The sequence below is a fragment of the Salvia splendens genome, chromosome 9 (assembly GCF_004379255.2).
Source record: "Salvia splendens isolate huo1 chromosome 9, SspV2, whole genome shotgun sequence".
Lineage (NCBI taxonomy): Eukaryota > Viridiplantae > Streptophyta > Magnoliopsida > Lamiales > Lamiaceae > Salvia > Salvia splendens.
In genome coordinates this window covers 5,315,196-5,333,644 of record NC_056040.1, presented here as the reverse complement: position 1 = coordinate 5,333,644, position 18,449 = coordinate 5,315,196, and the positions used below count along the sequence as shown (strand labels likewise).

General features: G+C 36.8%; 3 protein-coding genes across 4 annotated transcripts; 1 reads left to right on the top strand and 2 right to left on the bottom strand.

The window, feature by feature from the left end:
• The first annotated feature begins 327 nt into the window (after positions 1–327).
• Positions 328–1,883, top strand: LOC121746991 (thaumatin-like protein 1). The gene is made up of 3 exons (XM_042140963.1): positions 328–682; positions 778–1,435; positions 1,517–1,883. Exons 1-3 carry the CDS (start codon positions 622–624, stop codon positions 1,767–1,769), a joined length of 972 nt encoding a protein of 323 aa, XP_041996897.1. The 5' UTR covers positions 328–621; the 3' UTR covers positions 1,770–1,883.
• A 4,004-nt stretch (positions 1,884–5,887) lies between these two features.
• LOC121747939 (calmodulin-lysine N-methyltransferase-like) lies at positions 5,888–10,860 on the bottom strand. Of its 2 annotated transcripts, XM_042142106.1 has the most exons (8): positions 10,843–10,860; positions 10,606–10,732; positions 10,319–10,496; positions 10,092–10,171; positions 7,715–7,775; positions 7,513–7,628; positions 6,813–6,945; positions 5,888–6,421 (listed from the first exon to the last, which is right to left on the bottom strand). In XM_042142106.1, the coding sequence occupies exons 2-8, from the start codon at positions 10,697–10,699 to the stop codon at positions 6,142–6,144; spliced, it is 942 nt and encodes a 313-aa protein (XP_041998040.1). In that variant the 5' UTR covers positions 10,700–10,732; positions 10,843–10,860; the 3' UTR covers positions 5,888–6,141. The 2 variants fall into 2 exon arrangements, with proteins under 2 accessions (XP_041998040.1, XP_041998039.1); XM_042142105.1 differs by lacking the exon at positions 10,843–10,860 and having other exon boundaries at positions 10,606–10,779.
• A 459-nt stretch (positions 10,861–11,319) lies between these two features.
• On the bottom strand, positions 11,320–15,965 carry LOC121748829 (oligopeptide transporter 7-like). The gene is made up of 6 exons (XM_042143365.1): positions 15,684–15,965; positions 15,054–15,609; positions 13,253–13,822; positions 12,541–12,796; positions 12,130–12,312; positions 11,320–12,054 (listed from the first exon to the last, which is right to left on the bottom strand). The coding sequence occupies exons 1-6, from the start codon at positions 15,718–15,720 to the stop codon at positions 11,440–11,442; spliced, it is 2,217 nt and encodes a 738-aa protein (XP_041999299.1). The 5' UTR covers positions 15,721–15,965; the 3' UTR covers positions 11,320–11,439.
• Positions 15,966–18,449: the final 2,484 nt, after the last annotated feature.

Below are 18,449 nucleotides of genomic sequence, written 5' to 3'. Positions count from 1 at the left end.
GAAAATGCTTAGGGCGTCCTACGGCAGGTGAAAAAGTAGGAAGATAAAATGCTGACATGACACTGCATAGAGCGGACTTTAGGGCGCCGTACTACTGATGCCCTTGGGATTAAATGTGCCATGTCGATTTCAAAGATCGACTGAATGACTCGTCGCAGGAAATTGACACATTATGTGAAGTTGATAAGTTTTTTTAACCATTTTTAACCTTTTGGAAAGAGAAAAACACCAAAATTTGTCCCACCCTACTAATATGCTTTTATTAATATGAATAAGCATAGCATACATCTACTATTGAATTTTGCAGCACTAGAGTATATTTTTGGTAAAGAAAAAGCAGAGTGAATGTGCGTGTATGGGATTATATATATATATATATATGAACACAACATAGATTGATTAAGATTCCTGTCCCACTCACTCCTCTCCACTCATCACTACCTGCACTGCTCCTCCGCCGTCGCCGCCACCACCACCACCACCCTCCCTCCTTTAATTCATCCACTCAATTTTGGGGGAGGAGCAGCTCCACCACCACCACCACAACCACCCTTCATCTATCTATTATTAGCCATTCATTTTATTGCTCTCTTCATATCATCCTACAAAATCACAAATTAAATGGCTTCTTCCTTAAATATCATCTTCATCACTCTCCTCCTCCACCTCTCCCAAGCCAAGGGTAAGCAAACATAGTGTATAATCATTTAATTTTATGTGGAGTATATTTTTAGTTGCAGAATTAGATAAGAATTGGAAAATGGTGTGATGATGCAGGTGCAACATTCACATTTGTAAACAAATGCTCACAAACAATTTGGCCAGCAATTCTAGGAAGTCCGGAGCTCGAAACCACAGGTTTCGAGCTCAAGAAATCCGGTTCACGCGCCTTCCAAGCGCCAACCGGCTGGTCCGGCCGCTTTTGGGGCCGGACCGGCTGCAATTTCGATGAAACCGGCCACGGCTCCTGCCAAACCGGCGATTGCGGCTCCGGCCAATTGGAGTGCAACGGCGCCGGAGCTACCGCCGCCACGCTCGCCGAATTCACCCTCGGCTCCGGCTCCGGCTCCATGGACTTCTACGACGTCAGCCTCGTAGACGGATACAACCTTCCGATGCTCGTCGTGCCCGGCGGTGGCGGATCGGGGCAGTGCGCGTCGACCGGGTGTCTCGAGGACATCAACCAGAGGTGCCCGGCGGAGCTGAGGGCGGGGAGCGGCGGCGCGTGCCGGAGCGCGTGCGACGTTTTCAACACGCCGGAGTACTGCTGCAAGGGCGAGTACGGATCGCCGGCGACGTGCAAGCCGTCGGCGTACTCGCAGGCGTTCAAGAGCGCGTGCCCTAAGTCGTACAGCTACGCCTACGACGACGCCACCAGCACCTTCACCTGCACCGCCGCGGATTACGTCATCACCTTCTGCCCCTCCCACTCTAGGTAAAACTCAAATTGAATTCACAAAATCCTAAATTAAACGCAGTTAATGTGGAAATCCGACTCTGAATTTTGTTTCTGCAGCCAAAAATCATCAAAATCGGATGATGCTACCAGTACCACGACGGATGATTCCGGGTCGGGTTCGGAGCCCGGATCCGAAACAGGGACCGGGGCGGGAACCGGATCCGGGTCGGTGCAGGAGGCGATTTTGGCGGACGGATCATGGTTGGCGGATTTGGCAACGGGGGACTCGAGTCCTAGTGCCACAGTGCAAGCATTGCTGGCAGTTATTGTTGTACATCTAGCTGTTTCACTTGTACTTTTTCAATTGTAACATTTGTTTTTTAGTGTTAGAGATAATAATCGGAAAAGGAAAGCTACGAATTTATGTCAAATGAAAATTCATGTCATTATAAATAATGTGAAAACGACTCGCCTTTATATTTCATTTTATCATTTATATACACTTTGAAACATATGCGGTGCACATGTTTGATTTTCTCAAAATGAAGAAAATGTTAGTGCATCAATATTTTGTTACAGTTTACTCACCATTGTTAGCGTATCAATTGAAGTAAAATTATACCAAACCATAAAACTGACGAAAAATGATTAATAAACATAAAAACATTGAAAGTAACATTAAATGCTCGTAGATTTCACAAACAAAAATTTCAATTTGAGCTGCCCGAGATTACTCAATTCGAATTTGACATAATTTTTTCGAGATTAATTTCGTTAAAGGTCAATATTTATATGACAAAAATCATGCTACATGGTATTATTATGAGATTAAATAGCAGGTCAAAATTATTCAATTGAAAAACATGTCATGATAGTAAATCTGTCTAATTTACTAATCTTAAATATTTTATTTAGTTTCGATGACAATTCTATATTTAAAAATTCAATGCTATCAATAATTGTAAATTGAGCGTCTAACTTATCTCTTTACACAAATATCTTTATTTCTTCCCTTCTTTTTTTTTATCCTTTTCAGGGTAATGGAAGAATATCGCAAAAGAAAATTAGAAGCAAAATATCGAGGGGGAAAGGGGGAATTTTATTTTTAACATTGTGATGTTCTTTTAGGAGTAGTTGTTTGATTCTAATGAAATTACTTGTTGGGACCCAAAGTATAAACTTTAAGGTAAAATTTGTGTGAAAGCATTTCGAGGGGACACTGAAATAGGTGTTTGTCCAGCCAAAGTGCCAATCACATTGCCTTTTAAAAAAAGTGATAAAACAGATATAAAAAAAAAGACGTTATTCTCTATATTGTCAAATCATCGAGTAAAAATTAGTCCATTCATTTATCTTATTTAATTTTTTCGTGTACAGAATGAATATTTAATTTAAATAATTGGAAATTAATTTATGATAGTATTAAGTTTATGTTTATTTAATACTAGTACTTCATGAAATATGGTACTATGTAAATATTTTAATAATAAAATGATAAAAAAGGAATGGAGTAGTCATTTTACTTTCAGCTGAAAGTGCTTAATAGTGAAGTGCGTTCCTAGTTTCTGTGGAGTAATAATCATTGCTTTGAAGATAAGCATAGCGATTTTATAATGTAAAGTTTGTCTTTACGTGATTTAATCAAGACTTCATCATGATAAAGTTGAAAATGGTTTGACCATAATTATATGCATTTTGGTTTCTTTCATTAATTTTTAACTAACGGTATTCACTGTTCAATTGCTTACCGCTTGATTCTCCATCCATCGATCGCAACAGTCCTAAACCTAGTTTAAAACACCCTAAATAGTAAATTAAGTAGCTTGCAAATTTAGTCTACGGGTTTCGGGTATACCCGATCCCGACTCAATATCCGACGGGTTTTGGGTACCCGAAACCCAAAATTATGGGTTCGGGTACGGGTTTGGGTAGTTAATGTTAGGATTTTTCGGGTTTAGGGTACCCGAAACCCGTATTAGGGTACCCGACTAATGCCCGATTAATTATGTATTTGTGATAAATATTTTTATTTAGTATAGGGCCTATGGCCTGTAGGGTAAATCTAGGGTAAATCTATTTAATCACATGCAGATTTATGCAAAAAAATTCTTTATTTTAAAATTAAGTAATGTCTATTTGTCTAATGTCTATTATCTACTCCTTTCGTCTTATAGAAATAAGCCATATTTCATTTTTCGTATGTCCCATACAAATAGCTCATATCCAATTATGACAACATTTTTCTCATTATCTTTACTTTATCTTTTTATGGGTCCCACCATTCACTACATAATTTCAACTACTTTTTCTAGTGTAAATTCCAAATGACTTATTTCTATGGGACGGAAGGAATATATATATATAGTCATATAATCATAATCTAGAGAAAGCTAAAGCATTAGAATTGAAGTTTAGACTTTTAATAATAGTCAATAAATAGTATTATTGTGTTATTTTTAATAATTTCTATTCTCATCACAATATAATTTATATAAAAGAATAAATTTGAAATATACTAATTTCGGGTTTATGGGTACCCGATTAGTTAGGTTCGGGTACCCGCACCGGGTATTAAGGTACCCGAATTCACATGCGGATCGGGTATTGGGTATATGATATTTTCGAGATTTTGGGTTCGGGTACTTGAATTTTCGGGTTTGGGTACCCGCGGGTACCCTAATTTACAGGCCTAAAATTAAGTATTAATCGGGTAATTGAGTATACTCGATATTCGACCGAGTTGTCTGATACCCGACATATCCAAAATTCTATTACCCGATCCCGTAAAATCAGGTATTGGGTACTAAATGCATAACAAATATGGATCGGATACATATGTGCCGGTAAATCCAATACTCGATATCCATTTTTCAACCCCTAGCCCTGCCTAGTCTAAAAACTCACGATTCACAGAATTATTGATCAATTCTGTTGAGAATGATTGTTGCGATTTTGTTGATCAATCAAGTATTGACGAATTGACAGGTTGAGAATGATTGAGCAATTTTGTTGCGTCATTCCAGATGCATTCAATGCTAAATATTCGAGGTCGTCGACAACCCAAGACTGTCAGCAACGGTTCCATATACACGAGACACAATAAAGCTGCCCGACATGCTTGCTATCATTGACTACCAAGCATGTAGATGTGTATCAAGAGTAATGTGGAGATGCTTTGCAACTTTTTTTTGGTCTTTCTGTGTTGCTATCAACATCATTTTTTTTTGGTCTTTCTGTGTTGCTATCAACATCATTTTGAGGGATAATTGGTAATTAAGAGGATCTTCGGTTCTCCCCAAACTATTGCAAATGTATTCCTTCACCCGTCTCATAATAAGAGTCATATTTTGTCATTTCAGTCCGTCTCACAATTAGAGTCACATTTCATTTTTTTTATCATAAATAACAAGAGGGAATCCTATCGTGAGACGGAGGGAGTATTTAAATAATTAAGATATATACAAAATACGCATACCAAATTATGATTTTAACATTATTTCTTCGTTAAATAATGCATAAATATTGATTTTGTAAACTTTTGCATGGGTCCAAATTTTACTTCATTTGCTAGCTGACTCAATTTTTGAAGTTTGGTGAGCAATCCGAATTTCGAAGCAATGTTTAAAAAGCTCTCGAGTGTAGTTTTTACAATGCTATCCATCGTGTTAGATATTGATCATTGTCAATAATCATAAAATGGACTAAGAGTTAGTCAGTATATTATTATTATTTTTTTGTTAATGTTGAATTTTGGATTCTTAATACCACTTCCAGTTAGAAAACTACTGTTGAGAGCCTCCAAATTTGTGCCTTCAGATTTTTTATCAAGCTCCAAAGAATCGAGTTATTGACCAAAGAAATATGGACTCAAATATTCAAAAGGAATAATAATTTTTCTTTTTACAGCTTGAGCTAAAAAATGAATGCAATTCATATATAATTCATACCTTTATGTACAAGCAGAAGGCTTCATAACTACTCAATTAATTAACAACCACAAAAAATATCCTAAATTAGAGTTCGATTAATTTACAATAAAATTACCAATTTTGAAAACAGTTTTAACTGCCCAAGAATTTTGATTTTCAATTCATACAACTTGCAAGATTTGAAGATTCAACCAACTGAATGGAAGTTTCAAGTTCACGCTTAAAATGGTCGTAACAACAGTCTCCAAGGAGTAGAAAAAATCCCAACTTGCTAGAAAAAATCTGTATATCTAAATAAATAAAATCGCAAAGAGAAGCATAAACTTGATCCAAAGGGAATTGCACTGCCATGCCACCTTTTGAAAGCATCTATCGTCTTAGCAGAATCTATCTTATTGTTTCACAGCAATATTAAGTATGCGAAAAATGATATCTTTATGAGGATAATGGGTGGGGGAATCTTTTGCATTTTTTAAAGTTCCTCAACTCACCATATTTCTATACACATCTACAAAAAGATAACCAAACAATCCTCCCTTAAACAAACCATTATATCCACTAATACTTTAAACTAATTTATTAACAAGTAGATGATACTACTATATATTAGTACTACAAATCTTTGCATACTATTCTAGTATAAAGAAATAATCTGCATCAAATTTCGAGGAATCGATGTCAAGCTTAGTGCTTTCCTATGTCATAACTTTCACAATGATAGATGGTTCCATCTTGAAATATTCAATGAGAAAGCTTAAGATCAAAGGCTAGGTAGCAGACAAGAAACGGCAAAAGCAGAACACAAAAAGAAGTTCACCGTGTAATGCTGACCAATAAAGGGTAACAGTGGTCCGGCTCATAGTTGGGCCAGGAGTAATCGCCGTTGATGATACTTTTATGCCGTCTCCATATTTCTGCATCGTAGGCTTCGGTGATAGTGAAGTGCATCCCACTAGCCTCAACTTCCAGCAGAAATTTGTCCAAAGAATCATCTCTTTTGGGGCTAAAGAGTAGGGCTTCAGAGGGACCATGCTCTTTAAGCAAGCATCTGATTGTTCGAGCCAGCCCTTTGTGGAATTTCTTGAAAAAAGTGCTGCAAAATGACAAGCTAAAGTCAACACCATGAGTTGATTTATAGTGAAAAGAAATTCTCTTACATAAGTGCTAGCATGTGCAGCTAATGTAGCATAATATATATGATTGTTTTGGACGATCTTGAGCATAAGGCTCACGAAAATTCTTTTTATCAGAATCTAGCAATTCCATCTCACCCTTCATCTGCATACATAATACATACTGTCTTTCATAATTTCAAAACTTCTTGTTATGCATATATACAAAGTTACAAACTATAGATGTATGGTCGCTAGTTCTACACCCACAGGACACTGATCTATCCATTTCCTCAGCAAAAAACAAATTTGATCACATTGACTTTAGGGAAATTGGGTGTTCTTTATGATTAATGCATACAATTCAATTACCAGTCACTCGCAACAATGATGTCGAAGGATCCAGAAATATCTGATACAACATGTTGATCCCAGTGCAGGATCATTGGCTTCACCTCTGTACTGCCGAGTGCAGCAGAGTTGATATTGATATTATGCTGTATATCTGCTTGTTAAGAACGTTCATTTTACGCAGAACAATTAATGAAACATACGACCTAAAATACGGGGAAACGAATAACATCACCTTCAACATTTCAATCAAAATAATCCTACAATTTGTTAGAAGTGTTCATGCTTAGAATGTACCATTTTTAATCCCTTGGTGGCAGCACACAACATTAAGTTATATACTGCTGCTTATGCAAACGCTACCAGAAAAGCTGACCTATACCCTAGCACCAATTGGTATCACTTAGATGCCTAGATTTCTTGCAGGCTTGAAGCCATGATGTTTCTTGTCATATTTACATCATATAAATTATCACCAAACCAATCAGAGTGAGGCTTAAAAAAAGTTATTCAGAACTCTATTTTTCTGGTTTCCTATCTTAATTTATTGTGCCAAGAGCTTGACAAGTTCATAGCCCATTATTGTGAAAAATGCAGCATAATTGGTCATTATAGCATGCTGCATGCTGCTAAATCAAAAGAGTAAAACCAGCCAACAAGTAGATAACATGAAGTGTATTCTAATACACAAGTTTATTAATTGATTATAACAAGAGGATACAATCAACAACTTGAGGGTTTCCATCTGATATCACCACTTCTAATGCTTCTGCAGCCACAGCAATAACAAAACCAGCTAGACCGTACCCTGATCCAAGTTCGATAACTCTTTTATTCCTAAGAATATAGAGAATGACTCAGAAATAAATTCAGCAGAAATGCATTAGCAGCCAATGAATCAAGGTTGCTACTTGCTAATAAACCTGAAATTATCAAGATGTGACATGCAATAATAAGCAAGTACATCCTCTGAAGGCCACTGACCTGTTAAAGAGAAAAGAATCTATAAATATAAGTGTTCCCCAGAACATGTAGTCATGGTAGCAATGAAGAAGAAAGAGTGGTTTGAGCAGAAAAAATATCATTTCTTAAACCAAGTATAGGAACTACAAAAATAGCTAGTAAACAACTTTGGACAGTTCAAATGTTCCATATAGCTTAAAAGCAATTTCTTTCTTAAATACACATGGATGAGATGCGAAAACATGCCATATGTCCATTTGGTAATTCTTGGCAGAAGTATAATATGTCAATTCCTTCTGCAGCATGACATCTGATTTTGTTCTCGCATACTATTCATGAAAAAGAAATCCCAGGGAAAAAAGACGGGTAGAAAGACAGAAGATTATTGGTTATTGCAGTCCTAATATTGTGTTTCCATATCTAGAAACAGGACCACATGCCCTGACATCACCAATCTTGGATATGCAAGGCTCATTTCTTCATCAAAATGTCATTAAGTTTTGTCTCAAGGCTCTATAATAATCATTTCTATGCAATTAATACTCATGTTCTTTCAGTCACATCTTACAGGCTACAGCCTGCGTGTTATTCCCAAGTCGACCGGAAAAGGAACTTATTTAGAGATGTGAACTCTCAGTGGTAAACGTGGCTAGGATTCTACAGCTGTAGAGTCATGCAAGAATTTCCATTGAATCAGCAGGATGAATAATGAATTGAAGACAATATTGCTGGAGAGAGATGTCAGTATATCAGTTCTAGAGTAGCAGCCAGATTACATGCCCAACTTAATTGCTGATATTCTAATACAAATAAGTTATATTGAAGCCATTTTAGGAAGATTTCAGGTCATTTTTAATTGTTTCAAATATTTAGAAGTAATGTTTGAAGCCAAGCCAATGAAACTGATCAATTTTCGTGATCAATCAACTTTTTCATCGGTAATGATACCCGATCTAATACTATGATTTCTTTTTCATATTTTTAATATTTTAAGATGCATTGAGGGCTTCTCGAAAAACATTTGACAAATTTTGATTTGTCATGCGAAGAGAAAATGCATCTGCAAATTCAAAGATTTTTATGATAATTGTCTACCAATCTTCCAGGGTTATGTAACATTGTTAGCACTGTATTGAAAAATGTCCAGACACAAACATGTAGAAGTATTTCCAATTTCTGAAAGGCTAGTTGACCTTATGTACCACTTTGCACCAAGAGTACAACTTAATTTGTGTATTACTAACATTAGAGACCAATTTTATGTGTTTCCAAATTATAGAACAAAGTGTTGGTTAGAATTTCTTTTGTTAATCATTTAAATGTGCTAATTATTCCGCCATAATACTTCTAAAATGACACAAGATTATCTATTGTAGATTTTGCACTATGCTAAGTAGCATACAGCCTCCCCACATATAAAGAAGTCCTTTGGGGCATCTAATAAGTAGATAGTTATGAGAAATTGACATTCCTGGGAAACAGCTGAAAAATCAGAGTTATCAAAGGACATTTTGTTTCAAAACCATTGCAATCAATAATCATACTACAGAGTGTAAAAGAGAGGTCAAGGCCCACACATCTGTTCTTATCTAGTTCCCACTCCTCTATCAAGTCTTAATTGTTCAGACCAGTAATACTGTGAAAATTTGAGTCTCTGCCAGATGGTATCTATCAGAAAGTAGAATTAATCACTCTTTTAGTAACTCAAAGGAAAACCATGCTCTAATTTTATACAGTCCACTAGAAGGTATTGAGCTGAAATGCTCAAATTCCTGAACTGGGTTGCCGACTTCTTATGGGGATGGTGCTCTTACCTACTTCCAAGTACAACTAAACACAAACTGACTGAAATGGATTTCCAGTAAATTTTGATGCCCCCACTGCCCCACATTCCCTTCCTATGGAGTCCTTCCTCTACATTACAAATATGACTACTTGCAGAGGACCAAGAGGGTTTGGGTTGAAACTAATTTGAGTTCGAGCAAAATCAGAATAAACTCCCATCTAACTTCACATCCTAAATAACTTCATCTAACATCCTTCAAAAATCTGATGTCGACGGGGTCAAAAAACAGTACACCAGTTGAGATATTTCTAAAGCTAACTTCACAAGGGCACTTTAAAGAATACTGATCAAGTTCAATATCACTGATTGACTTGACATGATAAAATTCCGAGGAAATTTAACTGGCAGCAAACAAAATACTTATTTTAGCTTAAATTAGAAGAAATCAAACTCATATAGTTTTCAGAAGACATTGATTGCTCAGGAGGTCAAATTATGCCGAAACAGTCTTAGTCATCATAAATAGGAATATATAATAACATGCTACTTACAGACAAGTCCCGTATTATCTATGTTGTATCGATTACAGACTTCAAAGTCATTGAGATCAACACGATCTTCCCATCTCTGACTGCATACACATGTTGTCACTAGTTACACAACCGCAACAAAGCATAATTCAAGCAGCATTTCAACAATACCAGCCTTAAGCCACTAGCCTACAACCAATTGAGCTAACAACTGGACAACTACCGGAATATTGGCATCCCTAACTCACCGTAGAAAAATCTCAGGAGCATTAGGCAGCGGCAATGTGTAGCGGTAACAAACATCTCTCTTAGACAAAGAATCTGGATCTTCGCCGCCGTCATTCACCACATGGCACGGTATCAGATTGAATCCACTTCTCGTTCGTCGCGATACTTTTTCTAAACTGATATTGTCACTGGAATCACCTGCAAATTCTTTGTTTGTTGACAAAAAATCCAGAATTTTCCAACTTTACAAGAAATGACTTTGGCGCGTAGGAGTGATTCAAATTCATACATGCATAGATAAGCTTACCGGAATTGGATGGACGGCGAAGAAGAGCGCGGCGTAGGATTTGCCACCGCAAAGACGAGGGCTTCGGCGTTGACTGTGGCTGATGAGGCTCCATCAATGGCGTTGCCACGTCAAGCGACGTCGTTCCCTTTGTTCAGTGAAATTGAACTGTAGATCAGATAACTAATTTCGCCCCTCCAGTTGTTAGATGTTGCTATTTTACACCCCCAAAATAATTAAATTTCAATTTATACAAACCTTTGTTCACAATAATTTAATTCATGGCTACTATATTGTTACTTCGTCCGCCATTTATAGTCTCGTTTTGACTCAATACCAATTTTAAAAAGTTGATTGACTTTATGAAGAAAAGTGATCGAAGTATTCAGTGGAATGTGAGTTCAACTGCCATTTATAATTTCATTTAGACTCAACGCCAATTTTAAGATAATTTTGTGAAGAAAAGTTGATGGAAGTAATTACTGAAATGTGAGTCCAACTTTTATGTATTGCTTCTAAAATGAAATGTGAGTATAATAATTCTGTAGAGTATGAGACCCATCTCTTAAAAATGGGATAAAAAGTAAATGTGATTTTAAATCACGGACGAATCAAAATAGTAAAATTAGGTAACTACACAACAATTTCTAGCTGTCTTTTTTGGTTAAGTCCTAACTTTTTTTTATGCACAAATGAAAGTGAAACTTACTTGACAGTCATATTCAAAACACTTACTAACATGAAAGATGAAATAACTTAATACTAACAAACATACAAAAGTGAAGATAATTCTATCAATCACTACTAAAATACAACATAATATATTGAAAAGTGGAATGAAGGGGGAAAATCAGTTCAAAAGATTGGGCATCCCTCAACAACAATGCCTTTAGCAGTAGGGCAAGAAGCCAGAGGGCATCCATCAGTAACACTTCCCCACCACTCGAGGCTAACATGCCCCATCCCCAAACACAGATACAGAAACACTCCCATAAAGGCCAATCCTGCATCTAGCGCTCCGGACAGCAAGTAGTTGAGTCGACTCCACCACTCTCGGTAGTATCGGTATGCAACATAGCCCGACAGGAACCCTATGATGATCCAGCTGTTGTAGTTCACAGCAGTTGCCGGAGGCATATTAATAACCGACACCAGCATCACAGGAACTGACACATGCTTAAGCCACTGCTGCCCGGGGAAGGCCTTGATGGCCACCCACACTACACCTGGAGCCACAGCCCCGACAAGGAAAGCCCAGTTGATGGCAGAGTAGAAGCCAAGGTTTCCAAATATTCTCTGTGGTCCAATCAACCCCCACACGACAGAGGCATCATAGAATACATGGTCGCTCGGGCATGTCCATGGGCTGCTAGAAGGAAGTACTGACCGGTCACAGATGTTGGGGATGGTGTCCATGAGCCACCATGCTGTTCCTAGATGCACCACAGATGATATCAGAGTGCCAACTACCTGATCAACCAACATCAAGAATGAGCAAGATTATTATGATAAACGTTGCAGAAGTTTGGAAGAAAATGAAGTAACCTGAGCCATGAACATCGTTTGAGGTGGTATTTTCATGTAATGTCCGAGTTTGAGGTCTTGAAGAAACACCAACGCTTGTTTCATGCTGATGTAGCCATACACCTTGAAGCACATGTTGGCCACTGGATAACCGGGATACAGAAATCCGATGATGTATTCTGTGATCACGTTCAATCCTGGTATCTGATCACAACAAGTTTATCGATTAACATGTCTCTGAAGCTTGCAGAATGCAGAGTAACTGCACAGTTTTTTTCTAATCTGGAACAAGTAAACTACTCACACCAAAACTGCAACTAATGATAACAACGTATAGATTAAAGGACATAAAAAAACCAACACATAAGAGGATGCATTTGGTATTGGCAAATAATAGTGCAAACAAAGTTAGAATCAGTTAGAGAGTCTCACTTGGTTTGTTGTGGCAGCAATGACTCCAACAGGAAGGGTGAAGAAGAAGGCGAGAGCACACGCAAATAAGACGCCCCACCACGGCAACTGAAGTTGATCGATGTTTAATTGACAGAGAAGTAAGGTGACGGCAATGTTTATGAAAAGAATACATAAGAACCACCATTCGGGAACTTTCTTGTAGCTTTGCATGAGCTTGGTGTGTACATCCATCGTCTTCTCCTTGAATGCGGACTTGCTCAGCACCCACAGATCTCTAAGCACACAAAAGCGGACAGTTTCAGAAATCAACAAAGTAGCAGTTCTAAAGACCAACAGCTACAACTTTTCATGGGCCAACTAATCTAACAGGTACATGTTCAGTTTGTCTATTTGCAACGTGATGTAAAAAGCAAACCAAATGGTTTCATATTTTATTTTACCTCAGCCACGATCCATTGATAACTAGTTCTCTAGTTCGCATCAGTGACAGGAAAATATAAACTTAGAGCAGAACTTGATACTTAAAGAAATAAGTTCTAGAAAAAATTCAACAAGTTTAGATGTTTTCTGCCAAATTAGTGAAGTTTCTAACATAGAATGGTGTTCTTAGCTTAGTTTTAGTACAGAATCCTCATCAATACAAATATAGTCCATCTTTCTTGGCAACACAAGTATAATATAAGTAACTCAAAGAATGAATGCAATTCGAGTCAATTATAGTACACCTTACTTGCCATGGAAAAGGAGGACATGAACAATGGTTGCAGTGAGACAGGCAAAGCTAAAACCATAGGTCGTGGCGAAGAATGTAGTGAGATAGAGATGACCCTCACGCTCATATGCGTCTAAGTCAACATGGAAGTTTGAATCTATTATGGCAGATATGTTATAAACCTGCCCCTCTGATGTGAAGAGGTCATCAGAGAAAATTGGAAAGGTCCTGGCTTTGAAGACATTGAGCCCGTACATAATAGGCGTAACTATGTACACGCAGAAAATATATCCAACGGCAATGTTAGCAGTAGCAAACCACGGGCTAGCTAGTGGGCTGCCAAGATACGAGGATATGCTTGCCCAATCAAGGCCGATAGCCCCTAATCCTAGACCATGGAGCCCAGAACCAAGCTGTTGAATGATGATGGATGAAGAAAATATCCAGCAAAGCCAGGAGATTGAAGTCAGCTTCGGGAAAAGATATCCTGGAAACACATAATAAGCAAAGCTGCAAATGAAGGCGATCAGGAAGAACTGATTCCGTGTCATTCCTCCCTTTGCTCTGACTTCTTTCTCATGAAGTGCCCTGCAATTTAAAAGTCTGATGATTACATACTTGTTATAGCACACACTATGTTCATTTAACAAATTTAAAACAGAAGGTATCTTAATAGGTCCATAAGAGTTCTCTAAGACTAAAATTAGTCTGATTGATGAAAATTGCATTTTAGTAGGCAAGTCAAGATACTCGAACTATGCTTCCTCATTAGTCCATATCAGGAAAAACACATAAAAATCAGCTCCGTGCGGTCTAAAGATTTTGCAGCTCTTACTTTCAGTCAAAGTACTATACTTGGAATTTTTCTGTTCATGGCTATGTCCTAACTGCAATTTTATCAAGTTGGATTATTGTTACAACTATGAATTCAAAAGCAAAAAAGGGCATGTTTTGACGACATTCTTTCTTCTGTAATCATAGAAACTGAGGCAAAACCTAATCTTCAGCTAAAATTGCACAACTTTCACTAGTGCCAAGAGTTATAAATGCTAAGAGATACTAATGCTGAAGTTGACTGAGTATGAAACATAAGCGAACAAATTGCCAAGCATTTTATCCACATTAGTAAGACAGCAATCAAACCGTCTATCTAAGAACACTTTTTGCTTGAAAAGTAGTAGATGTATGTATTAGTTTATACTCAACTATGAATCGATCCTCATACCCATATCTTAATAGATCCATAAGAGTTCTCTGAGACTAGAAATTGTCTTATTGATGAAATTGCATTCTCAAAGGCAAGGTAAGATATTCGAACTATGCATCCTCATTAGTCCACATGAGGAAAAACACACGAAAATCAGCTCATTTTGGCCTAAAGAATATGCAGATCTTACTTTCAGTCAAAGTAACTTAAAAGACACTAGTTTTCTTGGGAATTTTTCTGTTCCTAACTGCAATTTTATCAAGTTGGATTACTGTAACAGCTGTGAATTCAACGAGCAAAAGAGGGAATGTTTTGACGACGTTCTTTCTTCTGTAATAACAGAAACTGAGGCAAAACAGCTGAAATTGCACAACAAACTTTCACTAAGCATTTTGAAACATGTTGGGGTCTTGCAGTAACAGAAAACAAGTTCTAAGAGTTATAAATGCTGAAGTTGACTGAGTATTAAACGAAAGCAAACAAATTACCAAACATTTTATCCCATCTTTTAGACATTAGTAACACAGCAATCAAACCGTGTCTCCAAGAACACTTTTTTCTTGAAAAGTAGTAGAAGTATATACTAATCTATGAATGAGTAAGTCAACGCACCTGAAGAGGGATACCTGAACGAGATTCTGCGGCCACCACATGGCAGCAGGCTCAACCAGGTAGCGGCGGAGGAGGCCGGCCCAGCCAAATCCGAGAATCTGCGTGGTGAGAACGACCCCGAGCGAGACCCAGAAAGTCATCTTCCGGCCATAAAATAGCTTGACAGCGCTGACGATGTGGATGGAGTAAGGGTTGGCAGCGCCGGAGTTGGCGAAGATGGTGATGAGGACGTGCTCCTTGACGTTGAAGCGGCCCGGGTTGAGGCTGAACTCCCAGCGCCGCCCGGGGAAGAAGACGCGGCGCGTGAGGGCGGCGGCGAGGAGGTGGCCGAGGGGCACGACGGCGATCTGGGCGGAGATGGAGGAGATGGAGAGGGGCTCGCGGCGGTACCAGAAGAACTGGTTGAGGAAGGAGAGGAGGACGCAGGCGGCCGCGCCGAGAATCCACATCCGGAATGTGACCACGGGGAGGGATGGGTCGTCGGTGGGTGGCACGGTCAAGGCAACCTGCTCCACCGGCGAATTCTCGCCATCGGCGGCGGATGATGTCTCCCCAACTGCACATAATCAGTTCAATTAGGAATTACGGTTAATAATCCATATGCAATCAAAATTAGATGAGCTGACTTACGGAGTGGAGCAGAGATTACTTCTGCACTTTCAGTCATATCTCACTTCTAATTGCGATTAGATCCTCAAAGTGGGAGTGGGAGCGAGGTCATCGGAATCGGAATCCATTTTTCTCACGTGGAATTGATGGCTTTTGTTTTGAGATGAATCCTACCAATTCACGAGATGCACCTGGACGGGATTTCAGCCGACCAATCATATCAAAAATCTACTTCTTCACATATTTTTAGCTTTTTTCCAATTTTTCTAATCAGAACACATCATGATTATGTGATTCTATCTAAAAATGAAGCCTCACTTTGCCCTATCAATTTACTTTTATCTAAAATTTAATAAAATATCTATCGCAAACAAATGTTCATCGGAGGGACATAAAGAGTGTTACATAATTTTGCTCAACAAAAATAAATATCTAAAGCTAGGTGATTGATCAATCGCTAACTTATCATTTAATTGCTAACTACAACTAATTTAAGATCATGAGATTTTAGAAAACCTGTAGTCTATAATTTGCCACGTGTAATATTTATTTTTATTAATTAAATCAAAAAATATAAAAAAAGTACCAATTTAGAGGTTTGGATGAAAATGTCAATCTAGTGTTTCAAAAATATCAATACAATGCTGTGAAATGTCAACACAATGCTTTGAGAATGTTAACACATTGCTTATATTTACATTCTACATGTATTATATTGGCATATTTTATATATCATGTTACATTTGTTGTTGTACGAAAAAATTGAAAATTTTCTAATTTTTTTTCAAATTTTGACATCGGAACATATGCAAGTGAGATCTCGGTAGAATACTTATGAAATTATCTTTAATTTAGATCGAGAAAGTTATATGCGTTTTAAAGTTATGAAATATTTTTCAAAAGTTAGTTAAAACTAATCTGTTGTAAATTGACTTTAGTACCCTTATTGACGTTTTTTGTTGATCGTATTGACATTCCGGGGCTAATGATCTAGGCCCTTAATTTGAATATCTAATGGCTATTATTTAGTTGTAGTTAGAGTGTCCACTAGAAGGCGAGCACTTCCAATAGCCCCGCCCCATTTTTTGTCCACAACCCCAGTTTATTTGTCCGCGCCCACAAAAAAAGTTGTCTGCCCCTGTAGGTGGACACTTCCAATAGCCCCAATTTTTTTTCATTTATTTTAATTCAATTATAATTAAAATTATCGGACTATACGTAATTAGAAAAAAACAGCTATAAGTGAAGAAATTTTAGTGAGAGAAAGTATGAGTGAAGAGTTGTAATGGTGTGCAAATAATGAAAGGAATGAGGTGTATTTATAGGAAAATTAAATTGAATTTAAAAGCAAAAAAAAAACAAAACTAGCCGGAGGGCGTCCGCCTCGGGGCGGTCGGTCCCTCCACTATAGCAAGGCAGGGCGGAGGCGGGATGGGGGCGGCCGGCGCGCCGCCCCTATATTGGACACCCTTAGCAATCAAGTATTGAGTTAACAATATAGCACTCCCCTCTAAAGCTATTTATAGTTGACTAGTTAAATTACCTTTCTGTTGCAAATTAAATATCGTAAAGAAGTTACTTGTATGAACAAATAATAGGGTAATTACATCATACATACAAAAACTTGCACCTATGTTTTAAATTAGTACAGAATGTTTTAAATTTACCTATATGGTATAAAAAGTTTAATTAGTATTTCAATTTAATACCTTATATTTAAAAAACTTAACACCGTTAGTTTTCCTTTTGAATCAATTATTATATTACTGCTATTTCTTTTGATTCATGTTTTAAACAAGAAATAAATGTTTGTTTTTTCAACTTTACAATTATTTATTAAGTACGTCTAAATAATACTAGCAGATAGGTTTAGATACGGGAAAATTATTTATTCAACCAAGCAAGTAATCGAATTTACTATATAAACAGTAAAATAATTATTTGTTGCTTCTAAATAATTAAATTGGTTATGACAATAAGTTACCTAACAATAAAATAAATAATTGACGCAATGCCACTGGATGAATTGACTTAATGATGTATTTTAATGTTATGGCTGATTCATCCACAATAGTCAAATTTAAATAAAATAAATAACAAAGAAGGAAATTAGGAAAATTAGAAGAAGAATAATGAACAACTAAATCAGTATAGCACGATATGGAAGCACAAGGTTGCAATCATTTTTCATCAAGGCAATTTAGGTTTTGACAGCAACTATAAGTAAAAACATCAAATAATATCTATTAATTGATGTTTTCATATTGCAGGGTATAATAATGGTTTAAAATAAGAAGAGTAACGTGTTAAGTTTTTAAACGTATCAAACTGAAACACTAATTAAACTTTTTGTATAATATATGTAAACTTAAAATATTTTATACTAATTTAAAACATAGGTAAAAAAATTTGTATGTATAGTGTAATTAACCCACAAATAATCAATGTTAGTGTAAATACTTTAGTCTTTAATTATTTTTTTTACAGAAAAGAGAGACTCTAACAATTTAAATATTGGAGTACTATATTATACTACCTCTATATTTTAAAAATAAAAATTATTTTCATTTTGATAATTCTCTTAAAATTAGAAACTTTCTATTTTAGAAATAATTTCTCCCTAATGGAGTGACACTCATTTCCAAGGAGTAATAAGTATTTCATTCACAGTTTCTATCTATCATGTTAGCAATTGTGAATTAAAAATTATGTTATATTAAAAGTTATAATTTTTTAAAAACGTAGATAATAGAGTAGATTAATACTCCGGCAATAACATGATGATGA

Excerpts from the sequence above, each read along its gene's own strand:
- LOC121746991 (XM_042140963.1), top strand. The coding sequence starts at position 622 with ATGGCTTCTTCCTTAAATATCATCTTCATCACTCTCCTCCTCCACCTC. Across the intron at positions 683-777 it reads CCACCTCTCCCAAGCCAAGG|GTGCAACATTCACATTTGTA; the intron begins GTAAGCAAACAT and ends GTGATGATGCAG. Across the intron at positions 1,436-1,516 it reads TTCTGCCCCTCCCACTCTAG|CCAAAAATCATCAAAATCGG; the intron begins GTAAAACTCAAA and ends TTGTTTCTGCAG.
- LOC121748829 (XM_042143365.1), bottom strand. The coding sequence starts at position 15,720 with ATGACTGAAAGTGCAGAAGTAATCTCTGCTCCACTCC. Across the intron at positions 13,823-15,053 it reads GTTCAGGTATCCCTCTTCAG|GGCACTTCATGAGAAAGAAG; the intron begins GTGCGTTGACTT and ends TTTAAATTGCAG. Across the intron at positions 12,055-12,129 it reads AAACGATGTTCATGGCTCAG|GTAGTTGGCACTCTGATATC; the intron begins GTTACTTCATTT and ends TTGGTTGATCAG.
- LOC121747939 (XM_042142106.1), bottom strand. The coding sequence starts at position 10,699 with ATGGAGCCTCATCAGCCACAGTCAACGCCGAAGCCCTCGTCTTTGCGG. Across the intron at positions 10,172-10,318 it reads GCTCCTGAGATTTTTCTACG|TCAGAGATGGGAAGATCGTG; the intron begins GTGAGTTAGGGA and ends ATGTGTATGCAG. Across the intron at positions 7,776-10,091 it reads AGATAATACGGGACTTGTCT|GTCAGTGGCCTTCAGAGGAT; the intron begins GTAAGTAGCATG and ends TCTCTTTAACAG.